The 26,491-nt window shown below is 38.2% G+C and overlaps 1 protein-coding gene across 2 annotated transcripts in view; it reads left to right on the plus strand.

Annotated features, from left to right (window-relative positions):
* The window catches only part of igdcc4 (immunoglobulin superfamily, DCC subclass, member 4), a 146,852-nt gene that overhangs the window by 111,090 nt on the left and 9,271 nt on the right, over window positions 1–26,491 (plus strand). For both annotated transcript variants that reach the window (XM_073033192.1, XM_073033191.1), the window contains exons 14-19: window positions 5,969–6,096; window positions 11,434–11,604; window positions 16,037–16,174; window positions 17,755–17,869; window positions 19,733–19,964; window positions 20,349–20,513. In XM_073033192.1, the coding sequence (XP_072889293.1) occupies window positions 5,969–6,096; window positions 11,434–11,604; window positions 16,037–16,174; window positions 17,755–17,869; window positions 19,733–19,964; window positions 20,349–20,513 (949 nt within the window). The remainder of the gene's footprint in view (window positions 1–5,968; window positions 6,097–11,433; window positions 11,605–16,036; window positions 16,175–17,754; window positions 17,870–19,732; window positions 19,965–20,348; window positions 20,514–26,491) is intronic.

Consider the following 26,491-nt stretch of genomic DNA (forward strand, 5'->3'; position numbering starts at 1 on the left):
AGTTAAAACTCTTCTAACTTTAACTAGAAAATGAATTACTAAGCGAAAATATTATAAACTAAATAACTGCCATAAGGCAGCACAATGCTTCGAGTGTTTTCCATGTTGATGAGGGTGAGTACAAATGACTGATTTACAATAATTTAATTGTGAAAGTGCGCTTGATTTATCGTACAATTTCATTGGACCTCTGTGAACTACTCATCAATTTTATTGGTCTACTGTTACGAGGCAAAATGTTTACGAGGCGGCATGAAAAAAATTATGTATTAGCCGCTCCGTTTTAAAGGCCGCAAAGTTCAAAGCTGTTCAAAATGTGGGAAAAAAGTAGCGGCTTAAAATCCGGAATCTACGGTAGTTACTTTTTACATAGCTTGATTATTTCAGAATGAACATTTTAAAAGAAAAATCCATTTTGTAACTAATTTTATCAAGAATATTGGACACGGTATTGTCCTCTTAATTGTTGAAGAGTCCTTTAGTGATTTGGGGCCTGAGTTCACCAGAGTTGATTGAACAATATAGCCAGTTCAGTGTAGCTTGGCAGTCTTGTGCATTGGAGAAGCTGATGTTCCATTGGACAATTATATTGAAGAATGAGATAGGTGGCTAATCTGGGAAAACTTTACACTTATTTATCTGTGATACAGCTGAATAATATCTTGATTTTGTCATGTGTTAATTCTATATGTATATGCCAGATAAAATTATAGAAATATACAGGACTGAAACAGCCCCTTTCAGCCCACCTCATCCATAGCTATCAAGATGCCTGCTTTTGTTAATGACCACTTGTCTCCTGTCGTGATAAGGCCACACTTGGGTGGGAGGAACAACACCGTATATTCTGTTTGGATAGCCTCCAACCTGATGGCATGAACATCGATTTCTCAAACTTCCAGTAATGCCTCCCCCACCTTCACCATTTCCTATCCCCTTTTCCCTCTCTCATGTTATCTCCCAACCTGCCTATCAGCCTCCCTCTGGTGCTTCCCTCCCCCCCCCCGCCCTTTTTCTTTCTTCCATGACCTTTTGTCTCTTTCACCAATCAATTTCCCAGCTCCTTGCTTCATCTCTCCCCCTCCCAGTTTCACCTATCACCTAGCGTTTCTCTCTCCCCTCCCCACATCTTTCAAATCGACTCCTCAGCATTTTTCTCCAGTCCTGCCAAAGGGTTTCGGCCCAAAACGTCAACTGTGCTTTTTCCATAAATGCTGCCTGGCCTGCTGAGTTCCTCCAGTATTTTGTGTGTGTTGCTCGGATTTCCAGCATCTGCAGATTTTCTCTTGTTTGTTTCCTGTGATATACCCTTGTTACAGATTTTCAGTCAAGAACACAAGTCCAGCCATTACCACCTCTGTCTCCCATCATCCAGCAAATTGTAAATCACTTTTTTCCAATATCCTTTGACCTTCTGGACTAGACTATCATGTAAACTTTTCTTTGTTTAGTTTCTATCATCTAAGAACTGCTTATCTACAGTTCTGGGGCAAACATGTAGTTGGTGGCACTTCATAGTTGCTGATGTTTACCCCGGGATGATCCTTTCCTATGCTCTCAGAGAAAGAAAAATTTGGGATAGGACAAATTGCTGTCTAATGCTGAGTACATCCTGTTTGATGTGTGTGTTAGTCACTATAATTCTTGTTAATTAATTATTTTTTGTCACTTCAAAAGAAAGTAGATTGGTAAACAGTGCAGTCTCTGCAATTTTCAGTACTACTGAATAGAATAGGGAGTTTTGTTTACTGGTGTTGAGCTACTCTCTGCTCAGCTCTCCTGCCGACTTATATCTTCAGCATTCAATATGAAACCCTGCTTCATTGGTATACACATTTCTGAAATTTTTGTCCTTACTGATCTTCTTGCGTTATGATTGCTTGGCAGCACAGTTCATGAAGATCATTTGGAAGTGGAATCTTTAAAACCATCACTCCCAGTATCAATTGGGATAGCAATTTAGCTGATCAGATTCCTTCCTTCTATTTTTAAACTCCTGTTGTGGAACACTGCCATGTTGGTAGCTCCAGTTTCAACTTAGTTTGGTTAATGTGGCTGTCAGTTCTGTTGGTTTTGGTACTCTGATCAATACTGACAAAATGTAAGATGGACCTGTTTTTCAGCATAAACAAAATCTAAACAACACACACAAAATGCTAGAGGAACTTTACAGGTCATGCAGCATCTATGGAAAAGAGTTAGCAGTTGACGTTTTGGGCTGAGTCCCGATGAAGGATCTCGGCCTGAAACATTGACTATTTACTCTTTTCCATAGGTGCTGCCTGGCCTGCTGAGTTTCTCCAGCATTTTGTGTCTTTTGCTTGCTTTTCAGCATGTTGGCAAAATTGATTTATTTATATAGATAGATAGATAGATACTTTATTCATCCCCATGGGGAAATTCAACTTTTTTCCAATGTCCCATACACTTGTTGTAGCAAAACTAATTACATACAATACTTAACTCAGTAAAAAATATGATATGCATCTAAATCACTATCTCAAAAAGCATTAATAATAGCTTTTAAAGAGTTCTTAAGTCCTGGCGGTAGAATTGTAAAGCCTAATGGCATTGGGGAGTATTGACCTCTTCATCCTGTCTGAGGAGCATTGCATCGATAGTAACCTGTCACTGAAACTGCTTCTCTGTCTCTGGATGGTGCTATGTAGAGGATGTTCAGAGTTATCCATAATTGACCGTAGCCTACTCAGTGCCCTTCGCTCAGCTACCGATGTTAAACTCTCCAGTACTTTGCCCACGACAGAGCCCGCCTTCCTTACCAGCTTATTAAGACGTGAGGCGTCCCTCTTCTTAATGCTTCCTCCCCAACACGCCACCACAAAGAAGAGGGCGCTCTCCACAACTGACCTATAGAACATCTTCAGCATCTCACTACAGACATTGAATGACGCCAACCTTCTAAGGAAGTACAGTCGACTCTGTGCCTTCCTGCACAAGGCATCTGTGTTGGCAGTCCAGTCTAGCTTCTCGTCTAACTGTACTCCCAGATACTTGTAGGTCTTAACCTGCTCCACACATTCTCCATTAATGATCACTGGCTCCATATGAGGCCTAGATCTCCTAAAGTCCACCACCATCTCCTTGGTCTTGGTGATATTGAGACGCAGGTAGTTTGAGTTGCACCATATCACAAATATCACCATATGATACAAATAATATTACAGATGAGCAATGAAATGTGATTTTTGCTATTATGCATGAGTAGTTTTCTCAAAGACTGTATTAATGATCATTCGGCACATGAGTACATTCAGCCAGAGACTCATTCCACCGAGATGTAACACTGAGCGTCATAGGAAGTCATTCCTACCCGTGGCCATTAAACTTTACAGCTCTTCCCTCGGAGTGTCAGACACCCTGTGCCAATAGGGTGGTCCTGGACTTATTTCCACTTGGCATGATTAACTTATTATTTAATTATTTATGGTTTTATATTGCTATATTTCTTCACTATTCTTGGTGCGGCTGTAACGAAACCCAATTTCCCTCAGGATCAATAAAGTATGTCTGTCTGTCTGTTTGTCATATGTTTAAATATTACCCTTGTTTCACTTAGGAGCATAATGGTTACCAGTGCTCAACATTTTTAAAAACTCACTATGTCCGTTGCAATTGTATGACAAAATCTTTAGTTACTTGCTTATTTCTTACTTATTGTCATAACAAATAAGGCTTTTGAAAATGAGGCATTAAAGCAGTTTAGATAATTATGGTATTACTAATTCCCTACTTTCATCTTTTAACTAAAATTGTTTCACATTTCAGCAAACTCCTGAATTTTAGCACTGGTAAATTAAAACTTTTGTTGTTACCATTGAAACTTTCTAGGATGTGTTACTATCACTTTTCAATGTTAAGTTTCCAAATTATTAACAATGAAGATTAAAACAGATTTTGATTTCCTGAGCACGATAACTGGGGTTTATCCTGCAGGGAAGAATATACAACTCAGTCTGAAATTGTTAAATTTCATGATAGAAGTCTATGTGATAATAAAAAGTGAAAGAATATTGTAAGCTTAGAAGCAAATACACGATACTGGGAAGATATTTCAGGTCTGTCAAGATCTAGAAAATTAAGAAAAACAGATACATGATCCTAGATGTCTAAGTTGGCTATTTTGTTTTGTTTAGCAACAAGTTATTTTTGACACTACCAACACCCCTCCCACCACAGTAAAACCATTTACATAGTATTACGTACCCCGTAACTGGGTCACTTACCAGCAAAGATAGCGAGGTCCATTGAAGGCTGATGGTACTATTTTTAACAGTATTTATTGATAAAAATACACAAAAATAATATCAATGCAAACATACAGATAATATACGTCATCAATACTAAATCTAAAAGCACGGGTATAATAATAATCAATAAGAAATAGCTCTATCGTTGTCTAGGGGATAATGTATTGTCTGATGGAAATATAAAAGTCACTTCAGTTCATTCAAGCTGCAGCTTTTGGTTGGAGAGAGAGAGACGATTTTTTTTAGAACTTGCCCGTTTTCCTTTTTTATGATGTCGATCCTTCGAAATGTTGTCGGTGGTGATCTCCTCTTTAGCTAAGCCGTCTTCCATGGCAAGGCCTTAATCTCGGGGCAACGGGAAAGGACACACGTGGGCCTTCCACCGGCTGTCACTATTAAACGCTGTCACGGGATTTCTAGCGTTTTTCCTGGTGCATCTAAAGGGGTTGTTCCCCAGACCTTCTTTTATCCTTACTCACGGGGTCTCAGATGTCAATCAGGTTGGAATGATGCCAACCCCCAACCAGCCCACGTGGCTCATTCCTTGAGGGCTTCGATGAATAGTCCAGTACTCAATACACAATTCCGTCTCCCAGAGACAATAGTCGTTATCAATGGGCCCGCCTTTCTGGGGGCCAGGACACATTCCAAAAACTGTGTATTCAGGACGTCTCTCTCTCATTTCCTGAATCCCAGACCTGAATTAATAGCGATCTTGCGATTCTCAAAAAGGAGGGGGCTACTTTGTACCCTTTGGCCCCTCAGAGTTGTGGCACGTTCGTAACAATAGCAATATGAACCAAAAAACAAGTGGAGCTTAGTTTATCAGAAAAAGGATTCAGTGGTTTAAGAACATGGCAATATGTCTTCTGTTGCAGTCAATTCATCCAAATTAGTGATTCACATCTTAGACCAGGGGTTCCCAACTTGGGGTCCACTGTAGGGGTCCATGGCATAAAAAAGGTTGGGAACCCCTGCTGTAGAGTCTTTGAGCCCTGTGGAAATGTGGGTCAAAGACTGAAGGAGCCTGGCAAATATTCTGAAGTGTCTATGAGGCCTTAATAATGAAAGAAATTTAGAAATTTCACAAATAAGACATTAAAAGCATAGCTAATACTCCAGCTGCTCTTGTAGTAAGGCTGTCAGCAGACCACCATAATATCCAGGATTGCTACAATTATATAAAAGTAGTGCCCTATGTATTATTTATGGAGAGTGTGTGTATTTTACTGAGAATGAACAAATGGGGTTTTCAGTCACTAAGATGGTGAATCATTAGTGATATGCAAGATGCTGTTACCTGGAGGTAAATTGATGATTACGACAAAAGTTTTACAAGACTGGATGAGAAGGATAATTTATGCTGCTTGTGTTGGAGATACCTTATACTCCTCTGTGGTAAACCAGGAGCAAATCAGTTAATCAATACTACTTTCTACACCTTAGGCATGCTGTTAGATGTATAATGTCATGGACCTTTTTTAAATTAAGCAGATTTCTTGTCAAGTACATAAATTATTAGTTGCTTGTGCATCTATGTATTACTGTATCAGTGAAAGTAAGCACTTAAATTTGTAAAAAGCTCAAGTGAATGTAAAAGCAATGCATTGACACTAAATCTAACGTTATGCTTATATCCAAGTCATAATTAACATGTTATGATCAACGTGAATACTGATTCATTTTTTGGATTGTTCTAGCACTGTAGAAGAGATTATTATTACTAGCTTGAAGCCATACACTAGGTATGAATTTGCAGTCCAGTCTAATGGATATGGTGTTGATGGACCTTTCAGTGGCGTTGTAGAGGGATCAACTCTGTCTGACAGTGAGTACATTTTATTCTTATAATGTCCATTAAAAATTATTTCATGATCATGTTTAGTGGTCAATCATTTGGAATGTTTACATTCCTTGTGATGATTCTCTAGGGTTCACTGGTCCAACATCAGCAGAGAGTTTTGGACAAACTTTAATCTACAGATGCTCTTCATTTCTAAATACAAGAACAGTTGAACACAGTCATTAGATAAAATGGCAATAGCTTGTAGTTCTCTAATAAGCATGCAGAGTCATTTACAAGTCAAATTTAAAGTAATTGGATAATTAAAGTAGGGTATTTACAGCTGTAGACAAAACTTCAGAAAATATTCGGAGAGTCTTAAAAGAAGAGATTTCCTTGGACTGCATGAAATCTAAAGATAATCTAAAGATATCAAGTTAAATATGCTAACAAGGCAGCCTGCTGCTTATCACCTAGTGCTCTCCCTGATATGAATGTGTATTCGTGCATGTTAAACTTATTTTGGGCAAAGGACTGAAGATAATGATGAGAGTGAATTGATAATGACTTTACTACCATTGCTGGCTATTAGGACATATCTGCATAGAGTGGATGTGAAAGGGATGTTTTCAATAGTGGGAGAGTCTAGGGCCAGAAGGCACTGCCTCAGAATAAGTAGAAGGACATCTCTTTAGAACAGAGATGAGGAGGAATTTCTTTAGCCAGAAGGTGGTGAATCTGTTGATGTAATTGCTGCCGACAGCTGTGGAAGCCAGGTCATTGGGTATATTTAAAGCAGAGGGCGTCAAAGGTTACGGAAAGAAGGCAGGAGAATGGGGTTGAGAGGGGATATAAATCAACTGTGATCAAATGGAAGAGCAGACTTAATGGGCTGAGTGGCTATTCTGCTCCTATGTCTATTGATCTTATCTGCTAGACTAGACCTGCATTGTTTAATGAAGGTGAGAGAATGATCTCCTTGGCCTTATCCTTATCCATAATGGCTGTGACAATATTCATAGGAGCTAGTTTTTCTGTAGTCTAAGAAAATGATGTTGAAACTTTGGAATCCCTTTGCTGTACCATCATGTTGAATGGGATAGATTGACAATAGGTCAAAGGTAGTCATCATTCACGCTGTGGGGAATAGCAGCAGCAGAATTGTGTTTCAGCACATCTGGAACCTATGGGCTAGTATCTCCTTGCTCGAAAATCACCTTCAAACCAGGAGATTTGATAAAGGCCATAGAGAACTGTCTATGACCATGATTGTTGGCAAATTTTTCTACAGAAGTGGTTTGCCATTGCTTTCTGGGTAGTGTCTTTTCAAGATGTGCTCTTCAAAAAGATTCTCTGCCAGTCATCAGTGGTCGCATAACCAGGACTTGTGATATGCACCAGCTGCACATACAACCATCCATCACTTGATCCAATGGCTTCATGTGACCCTGATCAGTGGATGGGAGGGGGGTTGATCTACATCTTGCCCAAGGGTGATCTGCAGGCTAGCAGAGGGAAAGAGCACCTTGCACATCTTTTGGTAGAGCAGTATATCAAATAATGTGATGCTAACATGAAGGAAGTGTAGATTAGGACCATACATCTGCTGAACAGAGGAGGCTGAATGTTGTAGAGTGACATGACTAACTTAACACCATCAAATGGGATAAAAATTTTGAGGGCCTCAAGATTAGTTTTGAATAGTGCTAGAAAACTGCTGATTGGAGGAGGAGACGCCATTACCAATTTGCTTCTTGACAACGATGGAACCCAGCATACACATAGAACTATACAGCACAGGAGCAGACTGAGCCGAACAGCCTCTTAAACAGCACTATTGTATCTGCTCCCACCTTTATCCCTGGCAGCCCTATCCATGCGCACTCTGCTCTCTGTGTGTTAAAAAAAAAACACGAAATCCCAAGCATCTTCTTTAAACTTTCACTCTCTCACCTTAAATGCATGTCCTCTGGTAGTTGGAATTTCAACTTTTTGAAAAGGATGCTGACTGTGTTCTCTGTGCCTCTCATAATTTTATAAACATTTATCAGGCCTCCTGTCAGGCTCCAGTACTTCAGAGCAAACTGCTCCAATTTTGTCCAACCTATCCTTACAGTTCATACCCTCTAATCCAGACAGCATCCTGGTTGAACCTCTTCTGCACCCTTTACAAAGACTCCATGTTCTTTCTGTGGTGCAGTTACCTAAGGATCATCACCTTGTTGTTCCTGGGCTCCCGAGTGCAATGCAGTCTGGAGTTTAGCCATCTGGTGCTTAGCTCCTGATAGGGTCACCCATGCAGTAAGGTCAAGGAGATTCCAGACAAAGAGTGGAGCTGGTGGAAGATGATGACACATTACAACAGCAGTGAAGGTGGAAGAAGGCTGCAGCAGTGAATGGTCCCCAGGACCATGACCATGTGCTGGCTGCCAATGCATCAACCTCTCTATGTTAAGCAAAGTCGTGCACAGGCATCTTCCATTTAGAGAATCCCACTCTAATCAACACCTTAGAAGACCATCATCCTCAACTCGAGTGATCACACCATGATGATCAGAATTGCACACAGTACTCCAGGTGCAGCCTAATTAAAGATTTATGTGAATTCAAAAGTGGAGACTTTTGAATTTAGAGAAATAATGAGTAAGTGGTCCATCTCTGCTTAACTCCAGAAGTCCCCACCATCATGGGATATTAAGAATTAATATTAACTGTGCGTATCAATCCCTAAATCCCATCAGTATTACAGAAGATGATGTGTTCCCAACCCAGCTGTGCATGTAACTCAGCTGTTCCTGTACAATTCCAACGCAGGCATATACTATACCCGATAAAGCAGCAAATTGCCATGGTGTATTTTGTCGCTATACCACAAGAAAAATCTCACCTAGCCCTCCATGTCTACTCTCAGACATTAGGAAACTGATAATCATCTCCAGATCTCGGTGTAGCTTATTCTGAGCATAGGCAAAAGTGCAGAGTTATGGAGGTGAGAGGACAGTGAGTGCACTTTTTATTATTTGACTGAAACCAATGATAAAATTGAAGCCTGTAAGAAATGAGGAAGATTTAATATTGGCTGGAACCACGTCTAGTACAAAGTAAGATGGCTTTCGTAGTTAGAAGCCACTTAACCTATCCTAGGTCATCTCTACAGACATTTCTCAGAGAAGTGTACCACCTTCAGCTCGATCAATGACCTTTCCTTCCTTGTAAGGTCAGAAGTAAGATGTTCATTAAATTCAGAGTGCTCAGTTCTGTTTGCAGTTTCAGAGGCCTTGCATAGAATCATGGATATTTATGCCAACCCAAAAGGTACTATCCAGCATAACCTGAAATCCCAGCTTTCAAAACTCTGTAGGTACTGTGTATTAAGTACTATTCTTAGTATCTAAAAGCTACTGTATCACCCCTTCCAGCAGTGAGTTTTATTCTCTCCATCTTCTGAGTGAAAACTTTCATCAGTTTCTCTCTAATCCTTCTAGTTTCTAATCTCTCAGCTTTGGAAAATGGGTCATACCTGTCCCACCTGTTAGATCTCATTTTTAAAAACATCTCTAATTAAAGCTGCTTTCAGTCACTTCTGTTTAAAGAAAACGATTTTCATCTAACCAATCATTCTTCATGACTAGAATTCTCCAGCTCTGACAAAGATCCTCGTTAATATCCTTTCTGTACCTTCCTTACTGCTGTTACATCCTTCCATAATGAACTGACCAAAACTATACATCGTGCTCTGACAGATGGCAAATGCTTTATATAAACATGATTTGTATTTTGTGTTTTAATCAATAAAATGTATTCCATATTATTACTTTATACACTTGCCCTGCTTTCTTGAGGGAACTGTGGACATATGGTGTTCATTTTGTTTTAGTCCCTCTTCTGTAATAGACAAAAAAGTCAGTAATAGACTTTACCCTATTCCCCCCCTCCCCACCGTATCACCCACTGCCACTGAATAAACTCCCAAAATTTGTCCTACCACTTTTTCTTAGTATTCAAAATGTTTCAGTCTCAGTATTGAATATTTTCACTTGTGAGGTATAGAATTCCAAGATCACACTATCGCACGTGAGACTTTTGCTCTGTAAATGAAAGTAAGACAAAAGGAGCAATTGAAGGTCAGGTGCTTCCAAACAATACTTGGCCCCTGAACTGCTCTGGCACCCACAGCAATTGTCTAGCTGGCCCTGTTAAGATGCTGGTGAATGATAATCTATATTAAGTGTTTAGCCATCTTACAATTGTGGCAGGAAGTAAAAATGTTAAGACCAACACTTATTCAGTACTTACGAGGTTGACTTCATTGGAAATTTGCAAGGCTTAGTGCTAAATCCTGTGCTTATCAGTGATTTAAAATTATAAATGTAAGAATCTTGATTAAGAATCTTGGAGATAATTGTCAGTTGGCAATCATTTGATGAGAAAGAAAGTTGTAAATAACAGAAAAATTGTATTTTAAATGGTGAGAAGCTATTCCATGCTAGTTCAAAAACACTCAAGAGCTCCAAACCATTCAGGGCAAGGTAGCTTTCTTGATTGGCCCTATATCCACTTATATACTGCACATTATGCCACTGGCATTTAGACTGGGTATAAAGGTCCTCTATCTCTGGCAGTGTTCTGGGTTTCCTTCATCATGTCAGTAGCTTCCCAGATTTTCACTACTGTCAGTCATGCAAGTCCTGGGTGGAGACTCAGGATTCTTCATTACTGTTTCCATAACAATTTTGTTTTATCCGTCAGAGTTGTCAGCCCTGAGCTGAAACCCTGAACCTGGAGGATCGGTGGACCACTCTTAGTCTGCCCTACCAGGAGCCAAAGTGTAAAGCCCTTACTCCAGCCAACGTAGTTCTCTGGATCATTTAGGCATGCAAGCCTCCAAACCATGAGAAGGTTGTGGTCCTCTTGGAGGTTGGCCCTGCATCTGCCACCTTAAAAACATCTTTCTGCTCTGCCACTCTGTGGCTGAAGTAGTACACCTGCATTGCAGCAAAATGCCACACAGCTTTAATGGTACCTTTCAAACTTAGAAGTACAATGGTGGCAGATGCATGGGGACATATTCTAACTTGGTACTGTATCTACTTTTGTCATTGTCACTGGCTCGAGACTATTGAATTCTACCTCATGAGGTTAGTTTACTCCTTGATCTCCTTGGTATTTACCGTCAGGTTCTATCAACTCAGTTGAAATGTGCCTCCAATCAGAGAGACATGGTAAAGTGCCTTGTTAGTACAAAAAGTGTCCTATGTTAGTTTTTTTAGTCATCATTTATTGGTCAGATCACAATGGTACGCACAAGGATGATGAATAAAAATTTTTGAGTTGTTTTAAGTAACATGGAAATGCTAGTGTGTGTATTAATTTCTTTTCCAGAACCTTCCACCCCTCCATCTGACTTGAAGTTAAACCCAATTAATTCCTACTCAGTCAGAGTTCGATGGCAACCTCCAACTGAACCAAATGGCATTATAATTGAATACATAATTTTGTATAATGTCAACTACACACAACCAGATGACCTCTGGAATTCACTGTCCAAGGAAGGTCGGTACTGAAGCAAATAGTCAAAGTGCTTGTAGATTTGCATCTCTGTAACTTGCCAATTGTCCATCACACAAGATGATTGCTAAATCCAGTATTTTTATTTAGCAGTGGTAAAGAACGATTATGCTTATGCAATGGAGAACTTACGGATAATGTTAAGAATTTATTTAATTTGACACACAAAGAGCATTTGTGCTCATTGTTTTTGCTTCACTCACATTTTTATTCTCTATAGGGGAAAATAGCTTGTGTTGGTTACTCAGATAAGAGTGTTCGCATTTATTATTGAAGTGCAGAAATTTTTTTTGTTGCTTCTGCAGAAGTTATTTCTTAATAAATCACTGCTGTTGCAGATAGAGTTCCTGTAAGATCAAAATTATTTCCTGATAGTAAGGGCTTCAAAATTCTAAAAGAATTTCATCAAAAGTAAATATGCTTTGGTATAGATGTGCTAATGTGACATTCATACTGCAGGTACCAAATAAAATTAACTAAGTTTTAAAGTTTTCATTTTTTTTTTCACTTTTGATTGAGTTTAGGACTTTGTTTTTGTTTTGAAAGATATCAGTAATATCATTTTTATATAATTTTACTTATTAAATAATTTGAATCAAGAAAATGCATTAATATTAAGTCTCTTTTGAATGTTATAAAGGAAAAATCTAAATAAAAATAACAAAATGATCAAGCGATGTAATATGTCAGTGTTCATACATTTATATCTGCTTCTGCAAGCAGCATTGTGAAGCTGCTTCTGACTTGAAGTTTACTTGCCTTGATTTTAAGTGAACATATCTGCCTGATCTTGTAGGTCACAGTATAAAAAACTGGCTTATTCTGTTTTTAAGTGGCAATAGGTATCATCATTCATGCTGGTGCTTTATTCAAATGTGCATAGTAGTTAATGCTAGCCACCTTTGCATTTTCCCAGGAAATAGATATAGTATTGAAAATCATCACAATGTTGACCTTATTTCCTTGTTGGCTGTTTGCTAGAATAATGGAGATTGCACACAATATTTGCTAGGTGGACCTTGCAATGAATTCCATAAAGCTGAACAAATTCATCAAAATTTTAAATTTCTTTCTCATAATTGCCCACACCTAGTTTAGTTTGCTCCTTTTCAACCGACCTTATTCTTCAGATTTTTATTCACTGTTAAATCAATGACTTCAGAAAATTAGATAGGCCATGTGCAACAGTTTGAAAGCAAAATATGAATTAGAGTCATTGAATATTAAAGCAGGAAATAACCCCTTCTACCCAACTCCTCCATTTCTGAGTCAGTTCCATTTGGCCCATATCACCCTAAATCTTTCCTGTCAATGTACCAGTCCAAATAACATTTAAACATTGTAATTGTACCCACCTCTGCTACTTTGGCAGCTTGTTCCTTATGCCCACCATCCTTAGTGTGGAAAAACCTTTTCCTCATGTCCCTTTTAAATCTTTTGTTTTAACTTTAAGCCTAGGTCCTCAAATTTCAGGTTCCTCCTATCCTGGGAAAAATACCCTTATCAATCTACCTTGTCTATGCCCTAAAGATTTTTATAAATCTCTCTAAGGCAGGGGTTCACAATCTGAAGTCCACGGACCCCTTGTTTACTGGTATTGGTCCATGGCATAAAAAAGGCTGGAAACTCCTGTTCTAAGGTTAGCCCTTGGCCTCCTTCATTCAGGTAAATAGCCCTACCCCATCCAGCATTTCTTTATAACTCAAGACATCCAGTCCCAGCAAAATCCTTGTGAAGTTTTTCTGCACCACTCTAACTTAATCACATTCTTCTTATAGTATGGTGACCAGAATTGCACAGAATATTCCAATTGCAGTCTCACTAACATTTTGTACAGTCTCGATTTCTGTACTCCGTGACCTGTCTGATTAAGGCAAGCATGCCATATGTCTTCTTCACCACCTTGTCTACCTTGTTGTCACTTCAGGCAAACTATGTAAATGTACTTCCAAGTTTCTTTTGTCAGCAACACTCCTCAGAGCCTCTCAAGCACTGAGTATGTTATGCTATAATGTAAATTTCTAAAATGCATCACTTCACATTTACCTGCATATTTATTATTTATTGATGTCACAATTATTTTAAAAAAGCAAATGATTTTTCCAAGTGGGTCTTCAAGGACAGTTTTTCTGTTTTTGTTGGTTTAAACAAAAAATTTCAAACCCAGGCAAGCAGCTCTGTAGATGTCGTTGAAGATAATTGTTGATCAGATCAGTAGAACCCCAGACTCTTACTTCAAATGGTGCTGTAGGATCTTAGCCAGAAAGATAAAGCATCTGTTAGGCACTTCAGCTTCATTAATTCTTTATCTTAGAAACTGTAACATGTTAATATCTGGGGTTTGAACTTGTACCCTCATCTCTCAGGAGTGAACTAAGCTATCATCAAACCCTACAGCAGAAATTATATTGGTATTCTGCGAAATTTCTTCAAGCCTTATTCCTACCTCCAAAGTTTGGTGATTTATTCAGTTAATATTTTGGTGTCAAACATTTCTTGTCATTGAGTAATATCTCTAAGTAATTTTATTAAAGTGCTCCTAATGTAAAAAGCATTTTATGTCACATTTGTAAATTGTCTTGGGATGCTTTAGCGCATAAGAAATCCATTCAACTTGTGGTCCACACCAATATTCTCTGGTGTAATTATCCATAGTCCCACACTTGCTCTGCGTTTTCCTAGAGACCATGGAAATGATTTTCCCTTAAGTGCCATTTCCTATTGAAATTCCTGAAAGACTTTGTTTTGATCATCATTACAAACAATGAATTCAAGAAAATAACTACCCACTGCAGGATAGGCAGTTATTTACCCACTTCTCCATTTTATTTTTTGTCCATCAGTTTATTGCCTTGACCTTGAACAAGCTTTCATTGGAATAGTTTCTACACATTTACCTTAATTCTGTCATGATCTTCCCTTCATTCCGTCATAATCTTTTACAAGTCTATCAAATCTCTTCTCAAATCTTTTTGTGAAAGAGAACAAGCACAGATCTGTTAGTCTAGCCTTGTTGCTGAAATCCCTCGTCCTTGGAATTTAATGGACCAAAAATCTTGAAACATCTCCATTTCAGTTTGTTCAGTTGTGTGATTTAAAAATTGTTTGTTCTTGTGCCATAAATTTCTTTAAATATGGATAACAAAATTAATGTTGCGTTCCCAGGCCCCCTTTTTGTATTTTTAATGTCTTCCCCTTTGCATTGCAATTTCCAGTGTTCAATGAAAGGAAGTTAAGTAAAAGGAAATTTCAATACAGTACATAATTCAAATTTAATTATATCAGTAAAGTAGAACATTCAAAAGGATTTTAATGGATCAGAAGGGAAGTATGAGGGTAAATCAATTGTTGATAAAGAGAATGGTTGCAGCTAAATATGAATGAAAAGAGAAACAAAAGTGATACAAGTGTCAAGGGTTGTTTATGAAGATATGAGGGGTGATTGATAAGTTTGTGACCTAAAGTAGAAGGAATCAATTTTAGAAAAACTAGCACATTTATTTTTCAACATAGTCCCTTCCTACACTTACACACTTAGTCCAGCGGTCGTGGAGCATACGGATCTTGGACCTCCAGGAAGTGTCCACAGCAGAGGTGATTGATAAGTTCATGGCCTAAGGTAGTAGGAGATAGTTATACAGCTCTTGTTGCATGCCCATGCAGTTCAACTCTTTGAGTGATTATGCAGAAAGTTTGAAGTTAATAACTTCATCAGTTAATAACTCATTGGTGTGATTGATAAGTTCGTGGCCTAAGGTACAGGGGGAGGTGAGTTACCCTTTCTGGAGGTCCAAGATCCATATGCTCCATGACCGCTGGACTAAGTGTGTAAATGTAGGAGGGGACTATGTTGCAAAATAAATGTGCTAGGTTTTCTTACAGAGACTCCTTCCACTGTAGGCCACAAACTTATCAATCACCCCGGTAAGTAAAAGAATAAAAAGCACATACTGTTTGACTTGACTTCCTGTGGGATGAAACAATTGATTTTGCCTTCACTTTCCACAATGTTAGATTTGATGTAGGCAAAAGTGCATTTCTGCGATAATAAACTTTAATTGCTAATTGGATGCACAGCCCTGAAATAATTCAGCACCATATCAAGATAACCTTTCCATAGAGTTAATTCCACATCCAGTGTCATGTTAGACCACAGAGATGCATATTAGCTGCATGAACACAGAATGAAACTTTATTTGCATCATCATACTTGAAGACTCAGAAATATTTAGGCTGAATTAGTATACAAAAAGAGCTGTTAATATTGGATGGGGTGTTTGTTCAAGTTCTAATAAGGATTATTTCATATGTTACCAAATCATGTTTTGCCTCCAAATTATATACTTACAGTAAATCAGAAATACTATGTTGATTGGGTTTAGCATGTTGGCTAAATGATAATTTTTGTCGTATTTAGGGAACATTTTCAGCACTGATGTTAAGGGACTAGAAAGCAACACTCGGTACTTCTTCAAGATGGGTGCAAAGACGATTGTAGGAGCAGGACCATTCTCCACAGCAAAAGATGTGCAAACTCTAGCTAAACGAATATTAGGTAAATTTTGATAACTAATTTACTTGGTATTACTACATATGTGTTAAAACACAGCTAACATGTTAATAATAAGCCAAATGTCGAACATTAAATCACAAATGTTGACATTTTACATTTGATAAGCAGGCAACCTCTGCATTATGCTGTTCAGGTAACGGACATTCACCCTTGCAGAATTCACAAATAACTACTCAAAAATTTAAGATTCAGAATGAATTTGCTATCATGGAATTGATGTGAAAAATAAATTAATTAAATAAATACAATGTTTTTCCAAACCGTGCTTCTTGACAAATGCACAGCTGACATGGCTTTGCATTATGGATGATCATGATACACCCCGTTTCCTCAGAATGTAACCACTGCCATCCGTATAGCCAGAGTTGCCTGTATACTATCAAGCATTCTGTGAATGTAAATTAAGGAAAAATTAAATCAAATGGATCTATTTAAGATGTACCACAGTTTTGCTCTGAAGTATCATAATGTGTAATAAATTCATTAATTAGGTGTTAAATTCCTGTGACTGTAAAAGGGAGAAAACATAGCTCATAAATTACCCTTTCGATACATCAACCAGAGATATCTGTGACTCACCATGATTAATCCCCAAATTTAAATTAAGGCTTTGATATTTCTATTTTTTTATAATGTTCCTCTTCAGCTAATCTCCCAAAGGCATTGACTCCTTATTAAGATGCATTCTTTGCGCATTCATCACATTTTAATATCTTAACCAAGGGTCATTCAAAACCTCTTCACCATTATTCCAGGCAGTCTCCAGCATTTATCCTTTTGGTGCCAATTGAAACATTCCAAAGTACATTTTGTATCTGTCTTACCATTCATTAAATTCCTGCTTAGCTGAAGTACTTGATTGGAAAAAATACTGGATTTTTAAAGACTATTTTTCTATCCATTTTATGTAGCAACTTGGCTTTGATTCAGTGAATTTTCCACTTTAGTATAATATTAGAGCAGTATGGATGCTAATCACTCCATAAAGACTGTTTACTCGTGAAAATGTTGAATGAAGAAAGCTTCAGTTTAGCCCAATTCTCTTGAGGCACGGGGAGGAAATCCCATGCCATTATATCACCTTAAAATGCTGTTATAAATGAAAAATCCTTCCAAGAAATGCCAGGCAGTATTATAATGAAATGAGAACTAGGCTGATGAATATTAATCATGTCATGTGGCCCTTCACCTGGTGAAACACTGCTGAATGATTGCTCGGGCTCCTTTTATTATTTATGTGTTAAGCTGACCTGACGATGCAGAATGAATGATGGAACATTCAGCAAATTAAAAGTGGAGGTCATTAATCTGCTACCTAAGTGATGAAGTGATTGTGTTTCCACCAAACATTACACTGCAATAAAATGAGTGAAAATTTGAAACCTAACAAAGCCCCTTTCATGGAATTTAATTGAGAAAAGCATGCTTTAAACCCCAATAAGTACTTGAGTCAATTATGTGTTAATTACATTCTTGGGGTAATAATATACACCTTGATTTGTATAATTGCGAATCAATGTTACAGATGTGACAGGCTACTGACTGTTCTCTTTTGTTTTCAGGACTGCATGACCTCCTTGATGTACATTCTGTAACGGGCATCATTGTGGGTGTCTGTCTTGGATTGCTTTGCATTCTCTTCTGCATTTGTGCCAGTTTCTGGAATAATAAGAGAAGGTAGAGAGCTTAATCAAGCCTAATTTATTTGTACTTTATTCAGTTTGGATAACCAGTCTATAGTAACGTGTTCTGGTTGTGTTAAATATGCATTGGTTGATAATTCCTCTGACAGTGATAGTGTGAATGAGGTGATTAATTAGAAACATTTTTTGTGTGGGCCTTGTTCAAAACAAAAAGGGGAAGAACTGTATATCTGACAGCTTTCACCTTTCTGATATTGCTGTGTGACTATATATTTAAAATATTGAAATAAAAAATTTGTGATATATTTTCCTAATATTTTTAAGCAATCAATGTAAATGCTCATTACGATGCATGATCTCGGTCCTGGGGAATATAAATGAAGTTTCCTGCGTTTTGCTTGCAGATCAATATCAAGCACGCAGGTCAGATATAATGCTGTAGACCGACTGCTCCATTATTGGAGAAGGTTTCCTTTTCTTCTCTATTTATAGCACATTATAAACGTGAGTATAAAACCAAGTTTATGATTTTGCTACAAATAGCGGAGAAAAAAAATCTCTCCATTCCCAAACTCCGTATGCCACCCCTCACTCATCCAACCGAACTCTACCTGACTCCAGTACAATTTCAGTCACAGAATAGCAAGCCTCTTTCCTGTGTCATTCTGGTGGCTTCTGAATGAAAGCATAATTTTAATTCTGAATCGTATTGCGCTGTGCATCTGAAATTAGATGCACTGTTGAGACACATTTCACTTGGGAACCGAAATGCCGGAAAATTTTTATTCCACTTTTGTTGTTGTTGTGGTTGGTTGTCCATCAAATCCAACAATGACAGGAAACCTGTGTGGGAGAGATTTTAAAGTGGAAAAACCAATGCACCAGGGCATTTCCACTCTCTCAACCTCAGAAGTCTGAGTCCAGTGGTATAAATAGTCACAACTAGGGATCTTCCTTGGTTGCAGTGGATGACCATGACTTCTTCTGTGCCTTGTCATGCCCTTCACTCTCCATGGAGCATTGCAGAACCACCTTCCTGGCTGTTTGATCTCACTGTAGATCTCATCCACCCAGTCCACCCGAGCTGACTTCGCGTACTAGGACAGACACATTCCTGTCACACTGGGGTATGAGGCCTGCTGACTACTCTCGTCTGGTTTAAGCCCACCTGTCAAAGGGATGTACTAGGGTGTGGCCACTATTCCATGCAAATAGCAACTTGGTGCCACAGATGAGAGCTGAATTTCTGGTGGGGACCAAAGGTGAGTGAGTTACCCCAGAATAGACACAACAGACCCCTTCACCTGAGGTGCTACCCCTCCCTTATTCCACTAATAAGACCATTTCTGTAAAACATTGCATTGCTAAATGTGTGAGAAAATCTGAAATACTGGTAGAAATTCCTTCTTTTTTTCTCTCATAAACTTTCTCCATGAATATTATTATGAATGTAATTGCTTTTTTTTTTGGTACTCTCAATCAAAGTCTGTCAACTAGTGTGTTAGAAATGACCGAGAAATATGGAAGGCAACACGTTCTTAAGCTGGTTTTTGACTAATATGGAATAAGCATGGGGAGATTATAAGGGCAGCCTAGGATGAGTTTCTGTTTCTCCCTTGTTTAGGTTTTTGCATCCTTTCCATTTTTACTAACCTAGGTGTACTACTCTAGGATAGCACATAAAGATTTGACTGTAGTATGCCACTTTTTAGTATTTATGAAATTTAAAAGTTAAACATCTTTATGGGTTTGTTTTATTATAACTGGTGTCCCATTGGGGAAAGAAGGATGTGTCTGAGCATAATATAATTAAGTTACCTTCTAGCAGTTAGTTTTCCTCTTTGATTGATGCTGGTAAGCTGTAAATGAATAATGTTGGATATTTTGTCATTGGCAGAGAGTTGGGCCCGAATTCCCACCCAACAAGTGAACATTCACACTATCGCAGGACAAGGAAAGCCTCTTTAGCTCATAATGTTGCCCTTCCCCATGCACATGAGCTTGAAACACTAATGTCTACTCTGGGTGAAGATCTATCTCTGCCACATACTGAGATAACTAAACTCACTGAAGCGCAAATCTTTATGGATTCCAGTGTTCCGGATGATGACATTCAGATTAAATTAAAGGTATTTTCTGTCTCTTTAAATGATCTTATGAATATTGTGGGATTCAGAGATCAAGGTTCAACTTCTGTTTTGGCATTGTAAGAGATGACACTTAATTTTATAGTAAAGGAGGAAGGGTCCTGTGTGGAAAATTAATTATTTTCATTCTTCTTGCTTTACTTATCTCCCATTTCATATGAACAGTTGATTTGAGAAGCTAATATGTGGAATCAATTGAATAAAAGCTTTTTAGATGCTTTTGTCATAATATTGTTGATGATAATAGGTGCTTAAATGGGCTCTGTTCCAGACGTTTGTTTCACACTTCTATTTTGGGAATATGTTCATATATTTTTCTCCTTAGTTAATTTTTGATTAATTGTTTTTCTGTGTTTTTTTTTAAAGCCTGCCTGGAATGGTTCTGTTCACCACAAGTGGGCAAATGATCCAATTTGCTTCAGCAATGCAATCCTTCCAGATTCTACTTGCAAGACAAATGAAGCACTGTGCTTTGACCGTGGTTCCAATGAAGATAATTTACATGGAAACTTTGGTTTTGGCAGTATTATGGTAAGCCATTAATTGTTCCTTGGTCAATTCCTTATTATTTCTTCAAGCAAGTTAAATTGGTAATTTGAAATCAAGTTTGTCATTGTGCATAAACAAAGACACAATTGGGATGGGATGTAGAGTAGGCTTAAATAAATTAATTGAAATTCCCTTGTAGGGGTATGTGGTATTCATTTCTCTCCTCCATTATGCTTGGGCTGCTGTGACCAAAAATAAACACTACTTGCCAAAATAGTTGAGAACATGTACCAACCCTTCCATCTCATTTACCACCCCCACCAACCAGCCAAAATGGCTTGACTAGTCAGCAACTGAATCTTGCACAGATGGTTCCTAAGTTGAAAGGACAAAATTATGACCTTATGTCTATTTTAAGGTAGTAAATGGAAATATTTGCCAATAATTTCACAGGAAACTTAAAGATAATATTAGCTGTATTTGTCACATATACGTCAAAACATACACTGAAATGCACTGTTTGTGTCAACAACCAACACAATCCAAGAATGTACTGGGGACAGCATACAAGTATGGCCAATATAGCTTGCCTGTCTGTAGCCATCTTCAACAAGAGAGAGGCTAGCCACTCAGTTGGACATCCAGTGATATTATTAATACAGAGTCTCCTTTGTATTAGCATCTTGGAAATGTAACTGTACTAACCACATCAATACTGTGGTAACAGGAGCAAATCAGAAGATGGGAATCCAATTGTAAGTGATTCACTTCATGAATCCTTAATGTTTCTCCAGCATCTGTAAAGTGCAATTTAAGAATATGATGGTAATGCCTGGCTGAGTGCAGCTCCAATGATGTTCAAATTCAGCTCCTTCCTGAACACCAGTTATCTCCTCCGCAGTACATTGGAGTCAAGGATGCAAACAAAATATTTAAGAGCAGAAGTAAGCAAATCAGCTCTTTGAACCAGGTCTGCAATTCAATAAGATCATGGCTGACTTATTGTAATCTCATCTCATTTCCATATACTCCCTGTATGTAACCTTTCATCTCCTGCTTCTCAAGAATATAGTTCAAAATACATTTATTGTCAGCTTTATACAACCTTGAGATTCATCTCCTTGCAAGCAGTTATAAAGCTAAGAAACCCAGTAGAATCCATTTAAACAAAAGAAGGCTGTCAAACGCCCAATGTGCAGAGAGAAAAACAAATCATGCAAACAATTAAAGTAAGCAACTAGCATTCAGAACTGAAGTTCATGAAAGTGAGTCCACACTGTGACAGGTGCAAGCCACAGCCTCAGTTCAATGCAGTGATGAGTAAACCTCTGTCTTAAAAATATTCAAAGACGGCTTCCACTGTGCTTTGAACCAGTTAAAGTAACTTGTATCCACTGAAAGAAGAAATTCTGCAATGACTCTACTTTTAAATGGACAACCCTATATTTTTAAGTGGTGATTCCCTAGTTCTAGATTCTCTCAAAAGAGGGATCGTCCTTTCAATAGGGACACCACTGCAGAAATCCATGTCTAATTTTTGTTCCTTGCACTACATTACTTTTCAAACTCTGCATGCAAATCAACTTTTGACTGCTTTACTACTTTTAATGAATATAATATTACAGTAATTATTTGCCTTCATTTTATATAAGCTATCATTGACAGAACTCCTGTAATAACATTAAGTAGTGGCAGATTTAGCTAATTGTACAACATTCATATAAAAAGATAGTGGGTTATATAGTGCTCCAATTACAGCAGAAACCCGTAAAATGAACATTGAATGTACAAAAGTTAAATCTTCAACAATTGAACTTCTACAGACGTACTGCTATATTTTTGGAAAATCAACAGAAATGCTACTGAAATGTTCCATGCTGCCTCTTCCGGTTTGCTGAAGTTTGTTTGGGAAACTTGTTATTTAGAGCACCCTTTCCAAAATGCTTGCATTTGAGGTTACTGGAACATGTCAATGTGATCAATATAGATTAGAGAATCTTTTGTTAAAAAACATCCTTAATTGTTGTTTCTGGTACAAATGAAATAAAGCCCTTTCTTTGGATTGTAGGCTTACATCAGTGATTAATAATTATATCCTCACATAGGAAGCAATTATAATATCAAAGACACTATTTGCAATGGCATATCATTGATCTTTTATACTTAACCAGGCTCCAAGCATGATACTATTTTCCTTGGACTTTGTCAGCAATAAATTTGTATCAGAATTCACTTAATTCATCAGGATGATTGTATCTGTAATTGCCAAAGACTTCAAATTCAGTGAGAAACTTTATAATCCATAGCTTGAATTTCTTGCATGTAAAAAGTACACTATTAATTCTCATTGATTTGAATCAATTTGAACTACAAATCCTTCCTGTAAATCAGGTACATGATTTTACATACATTCTAACCAACCATGCTTTTAAATTCATTTGGATATACACTCTATTGCATTGAGATATTAGAGCACCCTCCTCAGTACTTAAATTGGTGAAGTCTAAATTTATTGTATTAGCTACTCAATCCAGTTTGAACAGCTATTTGCTTTCTATGTCTCTTAAAAATAGCCATTTGAAGACATTCTATGTTTACCTTACCTGAATCTTTGGTAGTGCATGAGACAATTGACACATTTGGTAGCATAGCAGTTAGCGCAATGCTTTACAGTATCAGTAACCTAGGTTCAGTTCCTGATGCTGCCTGTAAGGAGTTTGTATGGTTCCCCTTGACCACGTGGGTTTCCTCTGGCTGCTTTGGTTTCCTTCCGCACTCCAAAGATGTAACAGTTGGTAGGTTAATTTGGCATTGTAAATTGTGATTAGGCTAGGATTGAATCAGGAGATTGCTGAGCAGCATGAATCAAAGGGCCAGAAGTGCCTATTCCATGCTGTATCTCATAAAAATAAAATGAAAAGATTCAAAAATTTCATTCCATATGTCATATTAGGTAGCAGACAAAATCACTATTGAGCCAACTTTTATGTAGGGACTTAAAAAACATTGTTGTTCAACAATTGATCCAGGTTCCAGGAGTTTGTTAGAGAGGTTTACATACTTAGAACACACACAGTCTGCAATGCTGTGGGGCTTGTAAGGCTTTATACAGAGGGAGATAAGAAGGTAGGTTAATTTGGCATTGTGAATTGTCAAGATCATACTTCCACATGTGATCAGCAGATGATTACTGCAGAACTAGTTGACCAACTGTATCATAGCTATCAATCCAAATTACATTTGCATTAGACTTAATTTCAATTATGTAGTTATTTGAATACAACTTGTGGGGAGAACAACAGGATTATTGAAGGAGTAGTGTAAATGGGGACTTGATCACTGGTGCAGATTTGGTGGGCTGAAGTTTCAGGTTTCAGTGCTGTGTGACTGTGACTCTATGACTGTAAAGCAGTTAAAATAACATGGGGATTTATAGTAGTGACTAAAGAGATCTAAATAGTTTGAATTTTATCCTAATGTTAAAAGGAATAGGTTGTAGTTCACAGAAGTACGGTAGTATATATTTTTCATTCTTTAAAGGACATCCCAGATATTACCCATTCTCTTTTTTCTTATGGTTCATTATTGATTAAGAATAGTCAGCATGGCTTTGTGAAAGGCAGGTCATGTTTTATGAGCCTGATTGAATTTTTTGAGGATGTGACTAAACACATTGATGATGGTAGAACAGTAGGTGTAGTGTATATGGATTTCAGCAAGGCATTTGACAAGGCACCCCATGCAAGGCTTATTGAGAAAGAAAGAAGGCATGGGATCTAAGGGGAAATTGCTTTGTAGATCCATAACTTGCTTGCCCACAGAAGGCAAAGAGTGGTTGTAGATGGGTCATATTCTGCATGGAGGTCGGTAACCAGTGGTGTGCCTCAGGGATCTGTTCTGGGACCCCTACTGTTTGTGATTTTTATAAATGACCTAGATGAGGAGGTGGAGGGATGGGTTAGTAAATTTGCTGATGACACAAAGGTTGGAGGTGTTGTGGATAGTGTGGAGGGTTGTCAGAGGTTACAGCGGGACATTGATAGAAAGCAAAAATGGGCTAAGAAGTGACAGATGGAGTTCAACCCAGTTAAGTGTGATGTGGTTCATTTTGGTAGGTCAAATATGATGGCAGAATATAGTATTAATGGTAAGACTCTTGGGAGTGTGGAGGATCAAAGGGATCTTGGGGTCTGAGTCCATAGGTCACTCAAAGTTGCTTTGCCGGTTGACTCTGTGGTTAAGGAAGCATACGGTGCATTGGCCTTCATCAATCGTGGGATTGAGTTTAGGAGCCGAGAGGTAATATTGCAGCTATATAGGACCCTGGTCAGACCCCACTTGGAGTATTGTGCTCAGTTCTGGTTGCCTCACTGTAGGAAGGATGTGGAAACCATAGAAAGGGTGAAGAGGAGATTTACAAGGATGTTGTCTGAATTGGGGAGCATGCCTTATGAGAATAGGTTGAGTGAGCTTGGCCTTTTTTCCTTGGAGTGATGGAGGATGAGAGGTGACCTTATAGAGGTGTATAAGATGATGAGAGGCATTGATTGTGTGGATAGTCAGAGGCTTTTTCCCAGGGCTGAAATCGCATGAGAGGGCACAGTTTTAAGGTGCTTGGAAGTAGGTTCAGAGGAGATGTCAGGGATAAGTTTTTTTACGCAGAGTGGTGAGTGCGTGGAATGGGCTGCTGACGACGGTGGTGGAGGCGGATATGATAGGGTCTTTTCAGAGACTCCTGGACAGTATATGGAGCTCAGAAAAATAGAGGGCTATGTGTAACCCTAGGTAATTTCTCAGGTAAGGACATGTTCAGCACAGCTTTGTGGGCTGAAGGGCCTGTATTGTGCTGTAGGTTTTCTATGTTTCTATTATTGATTTTCTAAGATGTACCTAATTTCAAGTTGCATTGGAAATCTGGAAATTACAACCTTTCAGATTAATTCTGCTTGTGCATCTTTTTTTGTAATCCTTAAGATTTGTGCCAGAATTGTAACATTTATCCCGTATTTTAATGGGATATATAGTATCATTTCAGCAACAAACTTCCAATCGCATAGGGTATTGTTCATGTACTGTATTTATTATAGATGTTTTGATATTTTGGTGAAAGAAAGATAATAAGCTTGATTAACAATAGGTGACTTTGGATATGATGTTCTCAAAGGGTTCCAGCACTGGAGTTTTTCCTAGTGTCTGGAACTGTTATAGCTTATTATTTGAGATTGATTACTGTACTGTGATTAGTCAACAACACTATTAAATTGCAGCATCTTATGATTACAAAGATGGTAGTGTGTGAACAAAATGTCCAGTATTTTCATCTGCTCCTTTGAAGTTTAGCTCAATTTAACTTATTGGTCATCTAGGGCAAAAGACGTATTATACACAGCTGCTATATTCCTTGTCTCTGGGACTTTAACAGCAAGGGTACTATATAAGATCATCAGACCACAAGACATGGAGCAGAATTAGGTCACTTAGCCCATAGTCTCTGCTCTACTATCCAATCATGGCTGATGTATTATCCCTCTCAACCCCATTCTCCAGCCTTCTGCCCATAACCTTTGACAACTTACTGATCAAGAACCCATTAGCCTCCACTTTAAATATATCCAATGACTTGGCCTCCACAGCAGTCTGTGGCAATGAGTTCTGCAGATTCACCACCCTCTGGCTCAAGAAGTTCATCCTCATCAGTGTTCTAAAGGGACATCTTATTCTGAGACTGCCCTCTGGTCCTCCACTATAGGAAACATCCTCTCCATGTCCACTCTAGGTAGGCTTTTCAATATTTGATAGGTTTCAATGAGATCCTCCTTCATTCTTCTAACTCCATTGAGTACAGACCCAGAGCCATCAAACACTCCTCATATGTTAACACTTTCATTCCTGGGATTATTCTCGTGAACCTCCTCTTGACCCTTTCCAATGCTAGTACATCTTTTCTTAGATGAGGGCCCAACTCTGCTCACAATACTCCAAATGTGGTCTGACCAATGCCTTATAAAGCCTCAGCTTTG

Source organism: Hemitrygon akajei, chromosome 30, assembly GCF_048418815.1.
Source record: "Hemitrygon akajei chromosome 30, sHemAka1.3, whole genome shotgun sequence".
NCBI classification, from domain to species: Eukaryota; Metazoa; Chordata; class Chondrichthyes; order Myliobatiformes; family Dasyatidae; genus Hemitrygon; species Hemitrygon akajei.